Source organism: Acipenser ruthenus, chromosome 34 (assembly GCF_902713425.1).
Source record: "Acipenser ruthenus chromosome 34, fAciRut3.2 maternal haplotype, whole genome shotgun sequence".
NCBI classification, from domain to species: domain Eukaryota; kingdom Metazoa; phylum Chordata; class Actinopteri; order Acipenseriformes; family Acipenseridae; genus Acipenser; species Acipenser ruthenus.
The window spans coordinates 3399854-3423885 of NC_081222.1; the positions used below are offsets into that span (position 1 = coordinate 3399854).

Sequence of the window (24032 nt, forward strand, 5' to 3'; positions counted from 1 at the left end):
TCAAGAGTCCAGAGCCCTAACCACTACTCCACACTGCAGCCCACAATATATGTGTTGTGGGTTTGTCTTGAACTACCATAGTGATTGAGAGAGGCAACGACAGCATTATCAGTCCAGAGAGGACAGACACAGAGAAGGAGAGGTGATGCCTTTTATTGAACTAACTAAATAATAATTAATCACAAGTTCGTGTTGACCTTTGAGATCTTGAAAGCTTGTGATTATTGTTTAGTTCTTCCAATAAAAGGCATCACGCCTCCTTCTCTTTGTCTTTCTTGAACTACTGAACTACACTGAAGTTTACAGGCAAAGTGTCTGAATGATGGGAGCATTTGGACACAAAATGAGTTAGCAGACCATAGATGGGGTTCCACTGCAATTGAGACAGACTGAAAATACCACCAATAAAAAAAATGAACAAAGAGAATCATCTATTCAGGGATACCAAGATATTTAGTAAGTTAGGGGTGTGACTGGGAATAAAAGGGGCAATAAAACAATTCTAAATAAACTTTTATTGTGTAAAAGCAGCTGTGACATCAACTGGAGCCACAATGCTGAATATAGTACAGCGCAGGTAACTCACACAGCACGGATTCCTTCCTCAGCTGCCAATAATCCTACTGTCTCCCTCTTTATTTTATTGATTCCGGAATATATGACTGCGATGATCAATATCTTATGAAAATTCAGAGCACTGCACGTCTCTGCTTAGCTTTCCGGTAAGTCAGCAATTGTTACAAGATATCACATTATTTTTACATACAATTACCCATTTATACAGTTGGGTTTTTACTGGAGCAATCTAGGTAAAGTACCTTGCTCAAGGGTACAGCAGCAGTCTCCCCACCAAGGAAAACAGTGCCACCCGCTGGATGTGGACTGTCATTACAGCTTAAGGCACAAGGGATTTATGTGTTCCACAAATAAAATGATGCCAACTTTCTTATTTTTGCACAAAACAGAATTCACAATGTACCGACAGGTCCAAATCTTACTGTTGAGTCCATGTCTGCTGATAAAGATCTAGGACTGAGTACAGATTGCAGTATTAAAAAATACTCGCTCAGCAGCACTGAACAGAAAAATAGTTCTATAACTCTAAACACACACATATTGTAGACAAGATAGAACCGAGAAGTTTAAAAATCTACTTCCTCTGTAAAGGGTTCCCCCACAGTAAAATCATAGCAAAGTGTAATAAAGCACAGTGAAAGCACAGGAAAGCATTGTGAAGCACAGAGAGGTATGTTAAATCATATTAAAACACGGAACACTATGGTAAATGCATTCTAGAACCATGGGAAACGTATGGTAAAACTGCAAAAATAGTGTGGTAAACTTTTATAAGGGATAACGTGATTTATTTTCAAAGCTATATATAAAAAAAAAAATGCATTTGGAGAAATCAATTTATGCACATTTTAAACTTTCCTTTTTGTTCCTTTACAACTTCAGGTACAAAGAAACCAGTCAAAACATACACAGACACAAGAGAGGGAGAGAGACTTCTCTTTACTATATATTTATTATTTAAAACAAATAAAACAAAACTTAAAAAGGCAATACATCTTCAGGACAATGAAATAGACTTCATTTACATTAACAACAGCGCCCCCTGCCTGACTCTGTGATCTATACCAACAGCGAACTGCGCTCTCAGTGCAACTTAAAACAGGGAGGTATTCATCAAACCATGTGACATCACAGACTATGAACAACATCATCACAGGCACTAGTGTAATTAAAACCAAAAAACTAAATAAATAAAACTGAAGGAGGCTTCATTATTTGTACCCAAGTCCCTTCTCACTTTTTGCTTCTGTTTTCACACTAGCTGTGAGAATTTCACAAAGCTTTGATTAAAAGGAGCTAAAAAATAAAAAAAAAATAAAAAAGAAAAAAAATCGTCAGCGCAGTGTCTAAAAGACACGAAGCACCCTTAACATCAATGCACACTGGCACAGTTGAGCCTAAAAGCACTTACAATGATTGTAGTTAATAAAATACAGTCCCTTCATAATAAACATGGACTTGGATTAGCCGCAGTTCCTGATGCTATGAATCTTCTACATGGTCCCAGTCACATTCAGCAGTCGCTTGTTATAAATGACTTCTTACAATACAAATTCACTTAACATGAATTTCCCGTTGGTGTGAATTATTTTGGAGCCCCTGAAATAAATGATTTTGTTAATCCTGTAAACCTTTTGTCTACAGGGAAGAAAAACGTTAATTTCAGTTTGCTTGGCTTGACTTCCAAGAAGCCTCTTCCTGCTTTACTTCAGAAGCATCTTATTGGCTGCAAAGCGTGCCAGTCATTAGGGGAAGCAGCTGGTTGGTTACAGACTGGAAAGACAGCTCGGAAGGGGTCGGGGGGACAGTTTCCCTCTCCAAAATGACAAAAGGAAGCGCGACACAAACAGAAAGCACGGCTTACAAACAGAGAACTTAGTGTAGTTCCAGAAACAATGTTTGCTTAGACTGTGTTTTCCATGGAGATCTGTATATTGAGGAGATGCGTACGGCAGGGAAAATTCGTTGTGTTTTCTTTTGTTAGCGACAATAACTTCAAGGAGACAAAGTAAAAAAAAAACAGATCTGCCTTTCTCTTTCACTGTCAACTTGCTGACTTTGAAATCTCCGAAGATGCAAAGCTACACAGTGGCAGCTCCCCATGTTGGTCCCCAAGTATTACAGCCCCCTCCCCACCCCAATAATGCCTGGTTAGGAGACACTAAAAAGGTGCGGACCAACATGGAAGAGACAGAAACTCCACAGTATCTTCAAAGTGAACAAATTGGAGGAGGAGGCGAGGAAAATAATCCTCCACAATGAAAGCTAATACAATGTAAAATAAATAAAAGGAAGGAGATTTAAAACCATGACAGCAGAGATGTCAGCTTCTTCAGTTTCCAGCAGTTTGGCAGCTCCGTGCCAGAATACTTCAACACCCAGGAATCCGGTATACTTGAACTGTATTAAACAAGGTAGCAGCTGTACTGGCTCAGCAACACCATCCACAGCCTCTGTGGGATTACCTGAATCTCACTCTAGCTGCTGTGCAGTGTCCCAGTGCTATAAAGTGCATTTATACAACAGTGAAACATCTCTAGCATTGTGCGTCTGTCCTTCAGAAATGAAGGAGGGAGGAGGTCCTACCACAAGAATAAATTTCAGCATCACCAAACGGACCGGACAAGACAGGATACTGTAATTACGGAAACTGTAACCCCTTTTAAACTGGTAGCTCTAGCTTTACTGTCTGCAAGCAAAACAAACACGTATGCATGCTGTATAACGACACAACTCTGTAGTTTTAAAAACGAACGCAGTGCAGACTGTCACGTTGTATATAATGACAATTATTATAGTTTTAATGAGTCGTTACCGCCTGAGTCTAAACTAATACCAAACAGGAAAGCACTGCGTGAGGGGCAGCATGATTCAGTTAGGAATGTTGCTTTTTTTTTTTTGTGAAGATCTCCTGTGGTTTTTTTACACAGCAGAGCTCGGCTGTATTGTAGCAGGGGAATGTTTCCACGATGACACTATAAAACCTGGAAAATTACAGCAGCCCAACCTTTTTAAAAAACTTTTCAAGCCAATATTGCTTTCCTGGTTTGTTATTCCTTACCGTTTATCTTTGATTCTTAGACAGATTTCTTTGTTTGGTACAGTACTTGGCACATGTTGGCGCAAGCATGCTGTTTTTGTCTGGCACTGAATTTGGTCCTGGTCTGCATCAAGTTTTGCACAGCGGGCACTGATTACGATGGCAGGAGGCTGTCTGGCAATGCTCAGCTTCTCCTTTTTACAGAAAAGATGATAAGCATTTTCCTGAAAATCAAATCAAAACCGAGGTATGGATTTTGCAGCACACTTGTCTCTGGATTTAACTAGTATTGACCAGCCTGGAATTAGATCGCTGGAAGTTCCAGACTCCAAATAGAGGGGCTGTAAACTACACATGGGATTCCAAAAACCTGTTCGGCCAATCAGAGAGCGAACAGGTTTGGGTGACCCGAGCCCCCTATCGTCCCTTCACGCCACTGTCAATCAATGGTGCAGCCAGTGGCCACGCCTCCTCCGTTATTCCTGTAGTACCTCCCACTGTCCACTTGAGGGAGCTCCGGGCACGTCTGTCAGTTTATCAGTAAGGCGTCTTCGTAGGTTGTGGTTCTAAAAAAAAAAAAAAAAAGGAAAATATAAAAAAGATAAAAATGAGTCTTGTAAATTTGTTTAGGGAACTGTTTTTTTAAAACAAACACCCCTGACCAGATGACCCAGAAAAAATCAGAACACAAGCTGGATTTATGTAATTTGATACATTCTAAATTTCTCCACAGAAAAATAAATAAATCCTTTGTTTTGGCTACAAACTGCTTTGTCCTATTCTGAGACAGGTTAACATGCCCGTAATCAGAACAGCGAAATTTCACGCTGGCTATGAAGCTCAACACATACATAACCCTCTCTCCCCCTCTCCCAGGTCACTCACCGGTCACAGCAGCAGAATATGGAGCAGGCGGAGGTCTCGATACCCCGAAACTTGCCGGAGTTTGGGGTGTCCTTACACGACGCTATGAAGGAATGGAGCTCTGTGATGTGCATAGACTCCATTGTCTGGTGCTGGAGAGAGAGAGAGAGAGAGAGAGAGAGAGAGAGAGAGAGAGAGAGAGAGGGGAGAGAAAGACGGGAAGAGAGGGAAAGGGAGACAGCGAGAGAAAGAGGTAGAGAAAGAGGGGAAGACACAGACAAGAAGAGAGAGGGAGAAAGAGAGGGAGAGGGAAAGGGAGAGAGAGTGGGTGTTAGATTTTATTTAGTATCCCAAGCCAGAGCTGTACAATGTTATCATCGATGACCAGCAACAAAAAATAACAAAGTGAAATGGACGAAACACTGCTTCAGCATTGCTGAGCTCACTAAACAGGATTACATGGCTCAAAACACTTACACTTTTGCACCTTCTGCTGAATGAAGCGAGAGCCGTATTGAGGAGCTCAATTAGACAACCGTTTCTTAAACATTTAAACATGTTTTGCCGATAAATACTTCTTAAAGGCGATTACTAGTATTATTTCCATCCCTACAGTGAGCTTTGCCCTGCAAGTCCTGCCTACCTTGATGGTCTCATAGGCTCCGGTGATGAGGGCGATGAAGAGGCTGAGCACCATGTAGATGAAGAGGCTGATGAAGGTGTACAGGTACACCTGGCTGAAGAGCCACACCAGGAAGTTGTTCTGCTGCATCTCCGAGAAGGTGACAAACATGTCGTCCCCGTTGATCAGGGAGAAGAGGCACTCCGAGACCATGGACAGGGAGCGGAACTGGAGAGAGAGAAAAAAAAAACACTCACACACACACACACCGTGTTTACAGCAGTATTTTTTTTTTTTTTTTTTTTAATTTAGTCGTCGCCAATTATTTTTACCCCGGTTTTCACCCCAATTTAGCATGCCAAATTATTATCTGTATCCCCGGCTCACCGCTCGCAACCCCCCCCGCCGACTCAGGAAACGGAGGCTGAAACACGCGTCCTCCGAAACGTGCTCCTTCCAAGCCGTCATTTTTCGCACTGCAAATCCACAGCAATGCTACCAGACCTATAGTGCCGGAGGACAACACAGATCTGGCAGCTCCACTGCAGAACCACAGGCGCCCTATCGGCCACAGGGGTCGCTGATGCGCGGTGAGCCGTGGATTCCCCTGCCGACCTAAGCCCTCCCTACCCGGGCAGCGCTCAGCCAATTGTGCGCCGCCCCCTAGGAACTCTCGGTCACGGTCAGCTGTGACATAGCCTGGATTCGAACCAGTGATCTCCAGGCTATAGGGCACATCCTGCGAGGAGCGCCTTTACTGGATGCGCCACTCGGGAGCCCCCGTTTACAGCAGTATTTCTGCAGCTTTCCCATGCTTTTCCCCTGGGGTCAATTCCTTGTTTTCAATTCCTATTCCATGTCCAACTCCTTTTAAAATCAATTCCCAATTCCAAGTTGTATTGAACCGTATTGTATTGCACTGTACTGTATTGTATTGAATTAAATTGTATTGCATTGCTTTGTATTGCACTGAACGGCACTGTTTTTCACTGCATTGCACTGTATTCTTTTGTACTGCATTGACCTGTATTGTATTGCACTGCATTATGAGTGTCAGTGGTCACCTTGACGTGGTAGGGTCCCAGCACGATCCAGCCACAGAAGCAGTATCCCAGGTAGATGAAAGCCACGCAGCAGCAGAACCGGATCACATTGGGGAAGGCAGCTCTCAGTGTCACGATCAGGACCTACAGAGCACAGCGAGGCGTTACACACTCCAGGGCTGGAAACAAGGGAGGCTCCCTGTGGTTACACTATGCCTTCACCACAGCACAGCTTACCCTGGTTTGTTTTTCAATAGGTTTTTCCATACCTCTGTGTGCTTTACTGCACTTTGCTATGCTTTTACTATAGGTACCATTGTCCAGTCCAAAATCTATGTAAAACTCTATTGAGGTGTGTGCAGCAGGGATCAAAATAAGACTCCCTGTTGCATAGCAGTTTCACCCATTCCAGGTTTTACGACGAGCTTGATAAGCCACAGTGTGTAGAGGTAACAAGCTCAGGTGTCTTACTAAACTCACAGTAAAACCTGGAGTGGATTAAGCTGCTATGCAATGGGAGTCTCATTCTCATCCCTGAACACACTGCTCTGCAGCAATGGAGCAGGACCGGAGTGATTTTCCCCTGATGTTTCACCGTTCCATAATTCACTGATTTTTTTCATCACACTTTGAACAGAAGTCAGCTCTTTCAGGTAAAGACGCAACACACGCACACAGACAGACAGGACCTTATAAAAGCATAGCAAGGTGTAATACAGCACAGTGAAAGCATGGTAAAGCATAGGGAAGCATTGTAAAGCACAGAGAGGTCTGGTAAAGCATAGGGAAGCATTGTAAAGCACAGAGAGGTCTGGTAAAGCATAGGGAAGCATTGTAAAGCACAGAGAGGTCTGGTAAAGCATAGGGAAGCATTGTAAAGCACAGAGAGGTCTGGTAAAGCATAGGGAAGCATTGTAAAGCACAGAGAGGTCTGGTAAAGCATAGGGAAGCATTGTAAAGCACAGAGAGGTCTGGTAAAGCATAGGGAAGCACTGTAAAGCACAGAGAGGTCTGGTAAAGCATATTTACAAAAAAAACCAAAATAAACATGGCAAACCAGTTCAGTGAATGCAGTAAACTTTTATGAGATGCTGGGTAAACGACAGTGAATGCATAGCATTCTCTGTCTCTCTCTCACTCACTCTCACTCTCACTCTCTCTGTCTGTCTCACACAGGTGGACACTCACATTGTATTTCTGGAAGAAGCTGAGGTATCGGATGACTCCCACCCAGACCAGCAGGGTGGAGGTGCCCAGCAGTATGCTGCACTCGTCATAGGAGGCCAGGTGCTGAGAAAGACACACACAGGCAGGTTATACACAGAGCAGTGTGCTATACAAGGTGTGCCCATGCCGGGATGCTGGGATTCCTGTTGTACAGGGTATATTATAAACATTACGGGAAAACAATGTCTTGCTGTGATCACTCACCTTGGACTCGATGCCCATCTTAATGAAGCTGCCAGTGATGGTCAGGACATCGCTGATGACCAGCAGGATGTACCAGCCGTTGACGAACTCCATGCGGTCAGTCCAGCTGATCGTCCGGCCAAAGTAGACCTGGAAGTACTGAACGAACTCCTAGAGATGAGAGAGAGAGAGAGAGAGAGAGAGAGAGAGAGGTGAGAACAATGCACACGCTGTCCCAAATTATCTATATCTTCAAAAATACTCAATCCTGGTAAAACTACTCAAGTCAAGAAGAAAACGTTTTGGCTTTCTTCAATTTTGCCTTCTTTACAAATTAGTACACAGAAGAAGCCACTGGACAAAACGTCTGTCTAATTAATACACTGGAAAACTACAAAGCGGTATGTAATTCAATATGTTAACATAACATTATTCAGCAGCTTTCATTCCATTTTATGGATGCAAAACGTGTTCATTTTATTGGGTGATGCCAAACTTTTGGCCATAGCTGCATGTTTTAATGTTTTCTGATTTGTGCAATGGGAAATGTCTGACTGCAGCATTCACATTGCGTTTCCACGGCTGTGTCACTCACATATTGCAGCATCAGTCCTCGGACGATGGAGCGGCCGCACAGCACGAGGGAGAGCACACAGACAATCACCACGAACACGTCAAACGCCAGCCGCGAGTAGTTCTCCGCTGGGGAGGGAGAGAGAGAGAGAGAGAGAGAGAGAGAGAGAGAGAGAGAGAGAGAGAGAGAGAGAGAGAGAGAGAGAGAGAGAGAGGCCTGTGATTCTCAGCTTCAGTTTGCCTACAGGCCTTCAAACACAAGGAAACTGACAACTGTTGCACTGCAGGGATGGAAATGAGACTCCCATTGCATAGCAGTTTGATCCATTCCTGCTTTTACTAGGAGTTTAAAAAGCTTGTTACCTATACACTGTGGCTAATCAAGCTCGTAGTAAAACCTGGAATGGGTGAAACCGCTATCAGAAATATTTCTGAAATATTCAAAAAACTTAGGATTCCATTTGAATTATGGCACTGCTATCCTTACCTGAGGCTTATAAAAAAGTACCGGATAAAAAATAAAAATAAAAAAGCAAACCATATAAACTGTGATACAGCAGTGTGCAAATGTATTAGAACACCTCAAGATGTGTCATTTATATCCTTTATATACCTACCTGCATGAAAACCTCTGGGTGCGAGAATTTACATTTTAGATTATTAAGTGATATAGAAACAATAGACACTCATGGTTAGACCATTTTGTGCTTTAATTAGGCATCTTAAACTACTTCTAAAAAGTGTCCTGCATTTTACCATGTGTGACTGTGTTCCTTTTCTGTTATTATTTTTAATTAATTGCATGTGTGGCTGATTACAGTGAATAATTAAACAAGACCATCACTAATTTGCCTATTTTGACAATTTTCCAATGGGTGGGGTGTTTTAATAAATTTGCACACTACTGTATAGAAAACCGATATATATATATTTCGCATTTTGTTCAGCGTTCACATTAAATAACTGCACCCAGTCCCCACAGCTACAGAGTATTTTTTAAACGCCACTGTAAGGACAGCGCAGTCTAACATTAAAAGGAAATACATTCACAATATTTACAGAGTCCAGTGATGAACAGCACCCTGAAAGGTACAGGATCAATTGAAAATTGAAACGCGATTGATTTTTTGGAAACCCTTTTTCTTACCGTGGCCGGACACGTTGGGGTCTTTACACTCTTCGATCGAGGCTTGGTTGATCAGGCTGATCTTAACCCTTCCGCTGTGAGCTTTATTGTCGAACAATACCTTCAATTAACAAGAGGAAATGAAGATGACCAGCTTGCATTAGGGGTGCACAGCCTGTACATGCATGGACACGACACACAGTAAACGACGAGAAACTCAAGTTTGTACCGAGTCACTTTGATCCTGCTTATCTCTCCCTGCCCAGGAATAATCACTCAAAGGGACAGGGCTCCCTGCTTCTCTACAGACTGTGGAACTCCCTTCCGCTCTCCAGAAGCGCTCCAGATAAGCATTGACAAAATACGAATTACACACGACATTTAAATTTAACGCATAACGAATAAGCAGAGCAATTTTGCTGCATGTTATCAAGCTTCTTGTGGTTCGTTGGTTCCCGGAGTCTCGGTGGTTAATTGTGAATATACTGCATGCCGTGGCTAGAGAATGCCGGGACACTGTAACCTGCCTGGGAATTGCCAGAAACGTGACCAACGTACAGTTGAATCCACTCACTTGCAATGCGTGTTTGTGACGGGTGAATAAGAGACTGGATTCTGGATTTCTCTGCGCTGTCTTAGTCTCCCTCAACCTAATCTACCATTTTACCTGTACATGTCAACTGAATTTTTTTGGAAGGGAAATCTATATAATAAATACAATATTCTGTGTTTGGAGAGAGTCGGGATGCTTTATATTGCTGTAGCAAAGCGATCAGTCAGGAATACAATATTATCGTTTCTTTATAAATATATAGTATGTGAATGCAGACCTTTTGTTCAGTATATTCCATCTGCAGGGTTGGAATTAAAAATATGTATGTTCTGTGTCTGTGTTTATTTGCTTCACAGTCATATTGCTTGTGGTCAATAAAGCAAATAACAATTTATTGTTTTTGTTTGTATTGTGAGACCAAGTTTTTGTACAGTAGTTTAAAGTAGCATTACAGTTAATGCAAGGCTGTAGTTAAAGCATAGACCATAAGTTAGCATTACAGTATGTACAGAAAGTACTCATTATTATTATTATTATTTGTTTCTTAGCAGACGCCCTTATCCAGGACGACTTACAATTATTACAAGATATCACATTATTTTTACATACAGTTACCCATTTATACAGTTGGGTTTTTACTGGAACAATCTAGGTAAAGTACCTTGCTCAAGGGTACAGCAGCAGTGTCCCCTACCAGGGATTGAACCCACGACCCTCCGGTCAAGAGTCCAGAGCCCTAACCACTACTCCACACTGCTGCATTAAAATGCAACATTACCTTGAAGTCATGAGTGACTGCTGCCACTCATGACTTCAAGGTAATGTTGCATTTTACTCACAGTGTCTAAAATGGAGAGTACATTACTCATTGACCCAAAACCTGATCTGTAGTGTTTTCAAATGCAGCCTACAGATTTTTGAAGTGCCAATTTGTGGTGGCCCTTATAAAAGTTGACCACAGTAATTTTGCAGTTTCCCCCATGCTTTTCCCCTGGGTTATACTATGCATTAGTTCACACCACTCTGCTTCACAGTGCTTCCCCATGCTGTGCCATTCTTTCACTGTGTTTTATCACACTGTTCTATGCTTTTACTGTATGTTTCAATGTGTTTGGGATCTACCTCAAATCAAGCTGAGAATGTATTTATCAAGTTTTAAGAATGTGTGCCTGAATTCCACACATTCCCAGCCCTGTTCTTATGACGCAAATACTGTTAATTTCTTCAGAGTCTCTTGTTCTGAACCAGGCCCCTCTAAATGCGCAATACAGTCTCTTAATCCAAGCTGAACAAACAGAAAACCGGGCTACAGTCCTGCTCTGTTCATAAATAGACTCTTTGTTCCTTAAAGTGATTGCTTTGACCAATTTCATTCCACAAATGTCCCCCTACCACGCACTTTCACTCTCTACATAGCTCTCAGATGTGCAGTGTTGAAAGAACACACGTCGGCACACGTGCATTTTTATTTGATAACTTATCTGGTACAACACCAGCTTAAAGAGATCTCTGTTTGCAAGCCAGTAGCCAATCGGCTGCTCGCCCTTAATGACTGACATGATTTGCAACCTATGAGATGCTTTGACCCAGATGACATTACTGGGGAGAAGTGAGTCCTGTAATGTGCTGAAGTGTGGGAGGCGCTCACCGTGATGGTGAACGTGTAACAGTCTGGGATCTCGTTGTTAATGATGGTCTGGATGTTGATCGCTTTCAGTTTAAACTCAATCGTCACATTTATGAGCCTGGAAGTGTGAGGAGACACAAACATTGCAGATCAGTATCAACACACACACACAGAGAGACACAGAGAGAGAGAGAGAGAGAGAGAGAGAGAGAGAGAGAGAGAGAGAGAGAGAGAGAGAGAGAGAGAGAGAGAGAGAGACACACAAACATACAGAGAGACAGACACAAACACACACACACAGACAGACAGACACATACACACACAAATACATACATACAGAGAGACACACGACAGAGACAGAGAGACACACACAGACAAAGACACACACACACACGATGCAGACCTCTATTACGATACGATTTATATCACGTAAAGAAAATATCACGACTCATCGATACACAATGAATCACGCACCCCTACAGGACCAGCCATTCCGCAGTGACATCACGCACCCCTACAGGACCAGCCATTCTGCAGTGACATCACGCACCCCTACAGGACCAGCCATTCTGCAGTGACATCACGCACCCCTACAGGACCAGCCATTCTGCAGTGACATCACGCACCCCTACAGGACCAGCCATTCTGCAGTGACATCACGCACCCCTACAGGACCAGCCATTCTGCAGTGACAGGCACTTACTTGTGGAACTTGAGAGTAAAGTTCTTGTAGCTGCCTCTGAATTCGTTGGGGGACGCCAGGGGATTGACTCCAACACAACCTGCAGGGAATCAAGCAAGAAGGACACGGTTAGGACCAAGGCCAGAAATAAAACTAGCCTTGGGGGGAAAAAATACATAAATAGCAACAATTTGGAACTGAAGCAAGGATTCTGTTTGATTTCAAAAATGTTAAAACTGGTAAACTGTGGCGGTAAATTTAAATATTTAAAATTGTTATTTAAAATTACTTTCCTTAAGTTTTTTTTTTTTTTTTAACCCCTTAAGGTACACTTGTTCAAACGGTTTCTTCTTAAAATACTTTCGAGAGCGACTCGAGTAACACGAGGAGGAAACTGACCATCTGGATGACCGGATCCAACCTGTCAGTACATTGCAAACCCTGTTTCGTGCACCTCCTTGCAAAAATAAGAAAGCTAGCATAATTTTATTTGTGGGGTACATATGTCCCTGGTACCTTAAAGGGTTAAAGAAGCCAAGACATTCTATCTGAGAGTTCTGCTCTCATTTAATGGGTGGTAGTGCCACGCAATTAAACTCACTCACTGGTGGATTAGTAAAGTTCTGAGGTTTCTTACAGAAAATTAAGAAACAACATCATTTAGAAATAGATTTGGCATTACAGTATGGGCCACGAAACTGTGTTTAAGAAAAATAAAATGGTTTCTAAAATCTCGCTCTTCTCTCGTACTCGTGACAACGGTGGGGTTGATATTGAAGGTATCGTTCGCAGGGTCGATGTGCCCTTTCTTGTAGTACTGCTGGCACAGGTAGAGGGCGCTCTCGTTGGCCTTTTGCCCCCAGACGTAGGCGTAGCGTCCCACAGTGGAATCAGAGAGAGCGAGGTACTGAGGGAGGGTAAAGACACAGAATTAACACTCAACACAGGCACGGAAACAAGGCTCCCATTGCACAACACTGTGATCCACTCCTGGTTTTAGTTTAATAAGACACACCTGAGCTTGTTATCCATACACTGTGGCTAATCAAGCTCGTAGTAAAACCTGGAATGACAATCTGCTGTGCAATAGGAGTCTTATTTCCATCCCTGCAACACACACCTCAGATTACACACAAATGAGTTATACACTGATTTTGTACTGGACAATACTACCCATATAAAAGCTTTTCCATCGTAAAAGCATAGCAAAGTGCAATAAAGCACAGTGAAAGCATGGTAAAGAATAGGCAAGCATTGTAAAGCACAGAGAGGTATGGAAAGGCATATTAAAACCATGGTAAATGCATAGTTTACTCATGGGAAAAGCATGGGGGGAAGCCCCCAGCAAACCCTAGCACTGGTTTACCCTGACCAGAACTGGCTACTGTGCTGGTTTTGAACAGGTCATAATGGTTAATCAAATTGTAAAAATGGTTAATGTTTGCCAGTTGGAGAGCTAGCTATGCTGGTGAAATACAAAGTCTATTTTTAAACTTTTTGTGTTCAAGTGGAAAAATTGATTCAGTCATGTTGTCTCAATTCCAGCAACAGACTAATGAGGAAAATAAGGAACAAGGAAGTTCAAAATATATTACTTATCCTTACCAACCTGGGGTTCAGAACTTCCCTCAATGAAGTCTATTATTATTGAAATGATCAGGAGCCAGGAGTCCGAGCAGGGTTACAAACTCACACTAGCCCTGCTGCTGCTGCACCCAGTCCTGGGGTTCAGAACTCCCCTGGTTCAGGCATATTATTAAAATGACCAGGAAGGTGCCAGGAGTTTGATCAATCAGGCCCCTGCTAACCCTATGCAATGCACTTATAAAAGTTTCCCACAGTAAAAGCATAGCAAAGTGTAATAAAGCACAGTGAAAGCATGGTAAAGAATAGGTAATTATAAACTATGATAAATGCTAGGTATTACCATGGGACACACAGTGCAAATTTACTGTGGTAAACTTTTATGAGGCAAACGTTTTGAAAGTGCTTCGTCAGTATCTTTCGTTAAAGTCACAGATGAGCGAGAGAGACAGCTGGTCCACACCCAGTGAAGTCAGTGAGCTGTGGTTGCAGATACTCTCTCTGTGTTCGTGTGTGTCTGCACAGCTGGATTGAGCAGCGAGAGGCTGCAGACTGCAGGCGAGAGACACCTTTGTTTTTCAGCGTCTGCTTGTGGTTTCAAGTGCTGTGTTCCTAAGGAGCTCAGTTCATCCACAGGTTCACCTGAGCTTTCCTTTCACCTCACCCACAACCCTGAGGGGGAAAGAACCGAGGGGTCATTTACAAGGTGCCAATTATTCATCTGTGTCAAAACAGGGAGAAACTCCACTCAGTCGCCTCCTTTTTCTAAAGCTGATCAGAACCATGTTATCCGTTTGAAGATTTGAGCAAACCCAGACTCGGGTGTGACTTCATGCTGTGATGAGAAATGAGATCAGTTCATTCAGAGCAGAATTAGCAGCGGCCCGATAGTTCAGACTCCTGGCACCGACCTGGTCACTGCAATAATACAGCTAAACAAGGGGAGTTCTGAAACCCAGGACTGGGTTGCTACCCTTATAAAAGTCTACCGTGATATTTATGCAGTTTTAAATGGTCACTATGCATTTACCACAGTTTACCCTGGCTTGCCATGTTTATTAACATGTTTTAGTAGAACTCACAATTCTTTACCAATATTTCCACTGTGCTTTATTACACTTTGCTATGCTTTTACTATGGGAAACTTTTACAAGGGTTAGTTTACCATGGTGTTTTTTAATATGCTTTACCATAGGTCACTGTGCTTTACAATGCTTCCCCATGCTTTATTACACTTTGCTATGCTTTCACCGTGCTTTATTACACTTTGCTATGCTTTCACTGTGTTTTATTACACTTTGCTATGCTTTCACTGTGTTTTATTACACTTTGCTATGCTTTCACTGTGCTTTATTACACTTTGCTATGCTTTCATTGTGCTTTATTACACTTTGCTATGCTTTCACTGTGCTTTATTACACTTTGCTATGCTTTCACTGTGTTTTAATACACTTTGCTATGCTTTCATTGTGCTTTATTACACTTTGCTATGCTTTCACCATGTTTTAATAAACTTTGCTATGCTTTTGGGACCCTTCTCAGGGTCACGCTGCAGTAACCCCTGACCTGGTCCACAGTGTAGAAGATGCTCTCGTAGAGGTCTCCCTGGGTGTACACTGCGTAGGTGTCGTCCCCTCCGTCGGAGTAGTCCTTCAGGAAGAGGTGTTTGAAGGACACGGTGTTCTCCTCTTTGAACATGACCACCATCTGATTACTGAGTCCAAACAGCACCAGCTGAGAGAGAAACACACAAACCCAAGCCGCTGTTTCTTTACTCGTTTCACTTGGAATGGTAAGTTAGCCCAATCGACATCGATGACCCTCGCTTGTGGAGAGCTCAACCCTCATAACCGAATAATTGGTTTGTGCAGCTTTGTTTAAACCAGCAGGTGTTAATTAAACCAGTGTTAAAAATGTGTTATTTGTAAAACACACAATGTTGGCAATCTACAAATTAATAAGTACCAAATTGGTGATAATAATGCAGCATTTCTAAATGTTTTGATGAAAGTAACAGGGACAGCTAGTGTACACTGAAGCTGTATTCAAACTGGCCATGTGCTCTTCCTGTAACCCTATCAGAAATGTACAACTTTTCCTGATGTAGAGATTTTTCCACCCCACGCTATTTTTATTACTGTACGATGTATTGAGAATGATTTGCTACACGTGCTGTTTAAATGAACTTGGAGACCGTGAAGGGGAAACCTTTGTCAAACAATTTAGATTTTAAAATGACTACATTTACTAAATACTACCTAACCATTACCAACAAATGAAAAGCATTTATTTTCGTGCTGGTAAGCTAGTTGTAAACAGTTATTAAACTAAAAAGAGAGCTTCTAAAAATAAAAGGTGTGCCAGTTTAATTACTGTTTGGAGGGCAATAAAACCTTCAATTCTGCAAACACCCGTCACCTGAGGGCCCTGGATAACTGGTAGCCTGTCTGCTGTGTGCTGCTCTCTTGCCCTGCCATCATAGAACATGTGCTGATCTCTGGAATGCACAGAAGAGTGAAGTACTACTTGGGTAAGGGGGTGACCCATCCCGGTCCTGGAGGGCCACTCCACTCCAGGTTTAACAGGTCAAATGAGATCATGAACTGCTTCAGGGTCTGGATGGAGGCTTCATGGGTTCAATTAAACAATTTAGAACAGGGTTAGAACCAACCGTGTTCTAGATTGTGGAGCTGGACCAACTAAACCTCCACCCAGACCGTGAAGTAGTTAACGATCTCGTAGTCCTTGTTAAATCTGGAGTGGAATAGCCCTCAAGGACCGTGGCCGGACACCCCTGCTGTAGAGTATCTGCTGTACCTGCACGGTGACGATGACAATCTTCAGAAACTGCAGCACCAGTTTGAACGGTTTGCGTCCCTTTGCGTGGTACTTGTCACAGGGGCTCATGAAGAAATACTTGAGTTTCCTGCGCAGCGCTTCCTCTTCCTCCTGCGACGAACCACATCCTAAGGTCACCGGGGGGTCACCCGCGCTGCCGCTGAGGTTGTTGGTTCCATAGCCGGCGACGGAGGTCAGCAAACGATCCTTTTCTGACAAACACACAAAACAACAACGCCGTAACTATTAAAACACTCCATTTTACAAACCGAATTTCTGAATGCAGAGTTTTTATAGCAGTCTAGACCAAACGAACGTCTTTAAATGGTTTATCCAGGATTGAAAGAGTTGAACAAGCTACATTAAAATGGAAATAAACCCTGGGGTGACTAGGTGGTAGACAGTCGTGTGCAAACGTCTTAGAACCCTTCAGGATTTGTCATTTATATCCTTTATATACCTACCTGCATGAAAACTTCAATTTCAATTTTCAATCAGTAATCAGTGACATAGAAACAGGCACTCATGTGAAAATGTTCGACCACTTTGTGCTTCAAACAGGCATCTTAAACAACTTCTAGAAAGTCTCGTGCATTTTACCATTTGCGGCTGTGTGTTCCTTTTCTCTTACTATTTAAAATGAATTGCAAGTGTGGCCTATTAAAGTCATAATCAATCACTAATCTGCCTATTTTGACACTTTTCCAAGATTTTCAGTTCCAGTGGTTTGATTTCATACGCACAACAAATCCAAACTACAGAAGCAACGAGGCGTTCTAATGAAGCTGCACACTGCTGTAGGACACTGTAATACAAGTCCTCCGATTCATTGTCTTCTTTCCCAGTTTAACAGCAACCGTTTCCATGACAGCAGGTGCTTTATCAACCCATTAAATACCAAATTAATAATAATAATAAAATAATTTAAAACAAGATCTGAGCACAAGTTGTTTTTATGCAACTTGATACATTCTAAATCAATATTTCTTTACAGGAAAAAATGTAAATCCTAAAGTTTTGGCTTCAAACTGTCGTGTCCTGTTTTGAGGAGTCAAGTTAGATGTGCCCGTAATCAGAGCAGTGAAATATCACACTGGCTATGAAGCTCAACACACAGAAAATGGAGCTTCATCATCACTGTGGGGAGGAAAACACCACGAAATAGATCGTTTTTTGGCTTCAGTTTCTTATTTTATATCGAGGCGTCATAAAAGCATCTGAAGGGCTGTATTTGCAGAACAGTTAAATTTAGATGTAACTTTTGCGGTTACAAAATGTATAACGATATATACTGAGCATCAAAAGAAACTTCTCACTATTATAGCACATTTATTTTCGAAAAAAAATAAGGTATATAAATGATGGACATTGACAAAATGTTTTTGGTTTCTTTTTAAATCACTCGATCATTCATCCTTGACCATGACACGCTTGAGTGACTATGACTGAAGCATATGCACTTAATCACCTAATTAGTGAGATAGGTGACTGGACGCTGGATATGGAGTGATTTCAGCTGTTGAATTGCAAGCTTGAACAAAAGCAATAAAGAAAATCACAGAAAAAAAACCAGTATGTCTGTCAAGAGAGCAGCTCCTTCGTGCGATCGGCATGTCGGAGGCTGGACTAGCGCAGCGTGCTGTGGCTCGTCGTCTTGGGTGCTCAGAGCCAGCAATTTCAAACCTGGCGAGACGGTATAACCAGACAGGGTGGCAGTCTCAGAGAGAGAACCAGAGGCTGGAGAAAAGATGGTCTGGCCACTGCTTGTGCTAAACTATCCCACATCCACCCATCTATCTAGGTTTGAAAGGAAAGGCATAACTACAGGGTACAAAAAAAAAAATTAAAAAGGTTGCTCGGAAAAGCTTTGGAACCTCTTGGAATAAACATTCTATTCTGACATAATCCTGACATCATCCAATTCTTGAAAAATAAGTTTACTGATTGCTTTTCTTTCTACACAGCTGAAGAAATACATGATTTCTTAATTGTTTAAACCTTTTGTGTACATCCAAAAAAAAAACTCTTTCTTTCTTATCAAGCATCTCTCATCATAAACGCACTGCTTACAGGTACCTACGTACCAGCTGCTTTGGAGATGACACGCACAAGCTATGGAAATAGATTTACTACGGCATAAAAGGTTAAACATTTTACATGAAGGTATGTTTAGATTGCTTCATATTGAAGTTTAGAAAGATTGATTCATATTGAAGTTTCCAATCAGATCAGAGCACAGGCTCTCCCTGTTTTTTTAGTTCCTGTAAGCTGTGTACAGAGCAACTTCCTACTTTACGTAACTATTTCGCACTGCAGTGGTGTTAACGTTGACTTGCTTGAAGAATGGGAACAGAATGTTCTGCATTTCTAAAAACCTTAAAAAGGTGACAGCACATTGGGACAGGTTGGAGAAAGGCTCCAGAGATTGTGGGATTGTGAGCAACTGCTAACTTAAAAGCATCGCTTTCCACGATCTCCACTATGAAGTGCAAACAGAGAAAGAAAAGCAGTGGTTTAACAGACAATCTTGAGCCCCTTTCACACTGGCATGCTCTACCCAGGTCAGAACCTACCCGGGCAGGACCCGGTGCCATGCGGGTCGGGTACGCGATTTCACACTGCTTTTGATACAGCAGGGTTGACCTGGGTGGCAGATGCAAGTACACAAGGCGTGTATTGATGCCCCGGAATCAGCTTGTTACAGACGCTTCCATCCCAGCCTCTCTGGATTGAACCGTCAGCCCAAATGTTGATTACAGCAAATGTTTCGCCGTCATGCATTTCGTCTCGCTCAACCCGGGTCAAAGCATGTCGACCCACATCCTGAGGTGGGTCGCTGGGACCTGGGTAACCCGGGTACGACCCAGGTACGTGGTTTCACACGACGCGGGATTGTGACCTGGGTAGGAATGTCAGTGTGACTCACAGGAATGCGCTACGAACGGAGTTAACCCTAACCAATACTTCAAAGTCAGCACAGACTCCAGGACCAGAGGACACACAGTCGGAGATGACACAGAGACTAAGGACGGATGGTATAGCAGAGTGGTGAGGGGATGGAATGATTACAGAACCATGTTGTTGATACTGAATCACTGGGATACTTCAAGTGTGGAGATCATTCAGCTGCTAGGAAGCGGATGAGCGCTGATGGGCTGAACGGCCTCCTCTCATTTGTAAAACACCCTTCAGGTAGCTAGTCCAAGATTAGTGCAAAATAGAATCTGTAATGATGCACTTTTTGTTAAAAAGGCAAAATTCAAATTTTCAATTACAAATTTTTTTTTTATCATTTTGTAACAAGTGCTTTTCTCCATGTCCCACGCTACACAATTTCTCATCTTATGAATGCAGTATCCACATTCAACACTAAACATAACGTCCCAATGCCCTGTAAACTACAACAGAAGCCAGCGGCTCAGTCCTGTGGACTGTGTGCCCGAGACCATTCGAACGCTGGGAGAATTACTGAGACGGGGAGCAGCTCTGCTAAGGGGAACATGTCGACACTTCTGCAATTTGGAGAGTCATCACGAGTGTGAAAGTGGAAGTCTAAGACAACAGAGTAGGACATACAGTGTGTGTGTGTGTGTGAGAACTCCACAGAGGTCAAGAAGTTGCCCTGGCATAACTTTGAAAAAAAACATAGATGCATACACAGGAAACTTAACATTAACATGGTACAACTGTGCACACAGTGACTCACAGGGATATATAGTGGGGTTAATTCAGTCCCAGCCAGCAATCACAGGTGTGGCTGTTCCTTAAATAGGTAACCGAGTGCTACCTGGGGAGTGGTCATCTGTATAAAGGAGACGAAAATCCTTTGTTTGTCTGGAGGGAGTCGGGAGAGTTGATAACTGTGTTTATTTGTAACTTAGTAGTGAGGGTGAATGCTCAGCCCATACTTGTGTATTGGCCCTCGTGCCCAGTTACAGCAACCCGAGACGCCGGCATTATGAAGCATTTGGAGCCAAACAATAACATGATTACGGGATTTGTGTGGTTGAGTCACATCAGCAGGAGAAAAAACAACCGAACACGGCCCTTTCAAGCACATGGACTTCCACCCTGCGCAACAACAGTGCCATCTCAGAAGAAAAAAAAATCATGTGTAATGTTAAACTGCTCTGCAGTACGAGTCTCATTTCCAACCTTGCTCCACTTCCGATGTGGTAAGCATCTAACTGGCACGTAGCCTACAGACACAGCCCTGCAGTGATCCACTCACTCTGACACGCACGTTACCACACCCAGCTCCACGACACACAAACACAGCGAGCAGGGCAGTCTGCTAAGGGCTGCAGGGTCGGATTCAGGACCACAACCTCCCGGCTCACACTTTGTTCTCAACACGAGACCACACCGTAATCTCAGCTCCTGCAATAATTGATCTGAAACAGCAATTACTGAGCCAACTTCTCCTTGCTACTTCCCCTTGCTACTGAGAATAACCAGATAAATGGATAAGGAAGAGAAGCAGTAGAGTTTACACAATCAGATTTATACACGAAAGCTTCGGATGTTTCGGACAGCATGTCCTTCTTTGACTGCATAAACCACAGGGATGGAATAAGACTCCTATTGCATTGATGGATGGACGACACCTGTGCTTTCAGACAGTTCTGTTGTCAATTCAATGCTTGTCTTCTTTCTATTCCTTAAGGATATTATCTTCAATTGTTGCTCATCCTTGTTAGACAGCTTTTTTGGGTGGTCACACCAAATATTGATTTGATGTAGATTTTTCTTCTGTTCACTCACTTTGCATTTTGTTAATTGATAAATATAATCTATTAACATGCCTATTTTTGAAAGCATTCTTACTTTACAGCATTTTTTCACACCTGCCTAAAACTTTTGCACAGTACTGTATATATTTTGTTTGGTTAGCTAAATAGTAAATAGCTCTAACAGTCAAATACGGAACGACATTCATATTTAGTCTCGTTTAGACACATTTAGATTAGCAGTATTATTACACAGGTTTTATGTATACAAAGAAAATATACATAAGCTACTAACAACAACAAAAAACATTGACAAAATAAAACGTATCAGTTTTTATTTATTTAAGCAGTTACTATGGTATATGTACGTATTACACTGTTTATTGATATGGTGGTGTTCGAGGGGAGTGTTTTGAACGGGAATTCAAAACACAGCTGAGTGTTTTGAATGTACGCTCATTACACTCAGTGTTATCAACTTACATTGAAAACACTCTAGAGTGTTTATACTGTGGAGTGTTTTGGGGCGTCCTACATTGGGTCACTGCGCTAATACAATACCGCATATAAACACTCACTGACTAGGGCAAAATGTACATGTTTCTATTATTAGGAACTAGCGTACTGGGTGACGAGCAACGCACGTACTCGCCTTTACTGTCAATAACAACTTGGTAGCGTCTTTACATATCCAAAATGAGTCTATGAGACCAGCGTAGGGAAATCAAGAATCATTGCAGAAGCTGATCGCCGTACCTTTGAAGCTAACTTATTCAAAACGTTTAACAGAATGAAACAAAGACAGAGAATAGAATGCGATGCACAGAAAAACAACACGTGTCTCACGTTGTGATCTTAGTATAACGTAAACAGCCGCCTACAACAAATACACAAGCCGTGATCGTACCAGTATTGCTGTAGACATTCATTCATACTTATACAGCGGAAAACATACTGTACCTGAATCTGTACTTCTGTCGTGGTGATCGCAATGCTTATCACCAATGGTAGCCATCTTCTCTGTTTAATAATATAATAGCTTCGGATCGCTCCCCCTCGCCGCCACTGTTTCAATGCATTAAGCTGTACTGTACACCTCAAACGATGTTCCCAAAATACAGCACACTGCCTGAGTGAGTGCGCGCAACACCAGCAAAAACACACTTCCTCCTGGAGATCATGTGACCCGCAAAAACAGACGCGGTGTCAGCTTGCATGCTTTTTTCTTTTTATTTATTTTAAACGCAAGTACAGCTGCCAGTCTTTATTCGCGTGCACTTTGCAGCAAGACTTGTTAAATGAAGCGCAACTGTCTGTCAGCGCCTTGCTCAGTTCGGGTGCGTTTGCTGAAGATCACAAGCGTCCAGGGTCCGCTTCACCATGTGATGTCGCTTCCAAGCGCTGCACTCACGTGAGACGGGTCACAACGGCCGAGGGAGTCTGCGCATTGTTTGCATCGTGTGTATTGCAAACTTGTGAATCAGACTTGCAAAGCGGCACGCCCCGCGGCTTGCGAGATCCGGTTGCAGTCGGCAAGACAATGCCGGTCTTTCACATCGATAAAAGGCTTGTAATACGGGCCAGATGCAGAAGAGACTGTGTGCACACTGTTTGCATTCTGGGACGCCGTTTAATATAAATATTGAAATAACAAATGATTCCACCCTTATGAAAACAAAAAAACTGTCTTAAGCACTGCAATATTAAATAAAAATGCACGTGAATAAATCTTCATTTGGAATTCATTCGCGTACAATTTGATTGTGCTAGGATGTGTCTCAAACGCTGTAATAAATAAACAACAAATAAATTAAACAGGGTAGAAGTCACTGCCTTCTCGTATTTTGTTTTCATGCATGAAAATATTAGCAGGGATGGAAATGAGACTCCTATTGCATAGCAGTACACCCATACCACGTTTTACTACAACCTAGCCTCGGTGTATAGGTAAGAAGCTCAGGTGTGTCTTGCTAAACTCACAGTAAAACTAGGAGTGGATCAAACTGCTGTGTAATGGTTCTTATTTCCCTGTATTAGAGACGGAATATGGATGGGCTGAAGAGTCACCCCATTCAATATCAAGCCCAGTGTTAACTGGTTTACATGAATGACGCGCCACCCTGTTTTATCTTTCTCAGCAGCCTTTATTATTGATTAATATTGATTTATTTCCATGCACAGATGCATACAGAAGAATGGCATGAACATATTTTCACTCGGAACAAAATCCAGCATATTTACAAGGCAGTGACCAAAGCACTGGTCCAGAACTTGAGATGTATAACTATGCAACACAAAAGAAAATGCAACAAAACTGCTTGGAGAGCAATGGAAACTTTAAACTTGTTCAGTCTGTAGCTTGACAAATATAACTTGATTATACCAAACATTTCTGCCTATTTCAAGTTTTATAAAAGGATAATCCAACTGGCAATGCTAATTTAAATAGGAGCCAATGCATTTCTCCTAATGCCAAGTGCTGAAATCATAAACCACTTTCATCCCTTTTTTAAATGCTCCCATTGCATAGCAGTTTCACCCATTCCAGGTTTTACGAGGAGCTTGATTAGCCACAGTGTATAGGTAACTGATGTGTCTTATTAGACTTATGCAATGCAATGGGAGTCTTATTTCCATCTCTGAAATGGACTGCCCAGCAAATAAAAATTGCCCGACTTTATTATTTTAAGATCGGTTTTATTAAGAACTCAAAACAATTTGCAATTCCTCTCACCACCACAAGAGGGCAGAGTAACACACAGGA

At 42.3% G+C, this 24032-nt stretch overlaps 1 protein-coding gene across 1 annotated transcript; it reads right to left on the reverse strand.

The window, feature by feature from the left end:
• Positions 1-1509: 1509 nt before the first annotated feature.
• Positions 1510-22810, reverse strand: LOC117402067 (mucolipin-1). The gene is made up of 14 exons (XM_059007072.1): positions 22229-22810; positions 16518-16750; positions 15267-15434; positions 12867-13023; positions 12138-12216; positions 11456-11552; positions 9276-9375; positions 8151-8257; positions 7577-7726; positions 7334-7435; positions 6167-6289; positions 5124-5330; positions 4502-4632; positions 1510-4182 (listed from the first exon to the last, which is right to left on the reverse strand). The coding sequence occupies exons 1-14, from the start codon at positions 22281-22283 to the stop codon at positions 4146-4148; spliced, it is 1746 nt and encodes a 581-aa protein (XP_058863055.1). The 5' UTR covers positions 22284-22810; the 3' UTR covers positions 1510-4145.
• Between the last annotated feature and the right edge of the window lie 1222 nt (positions 22811-24032).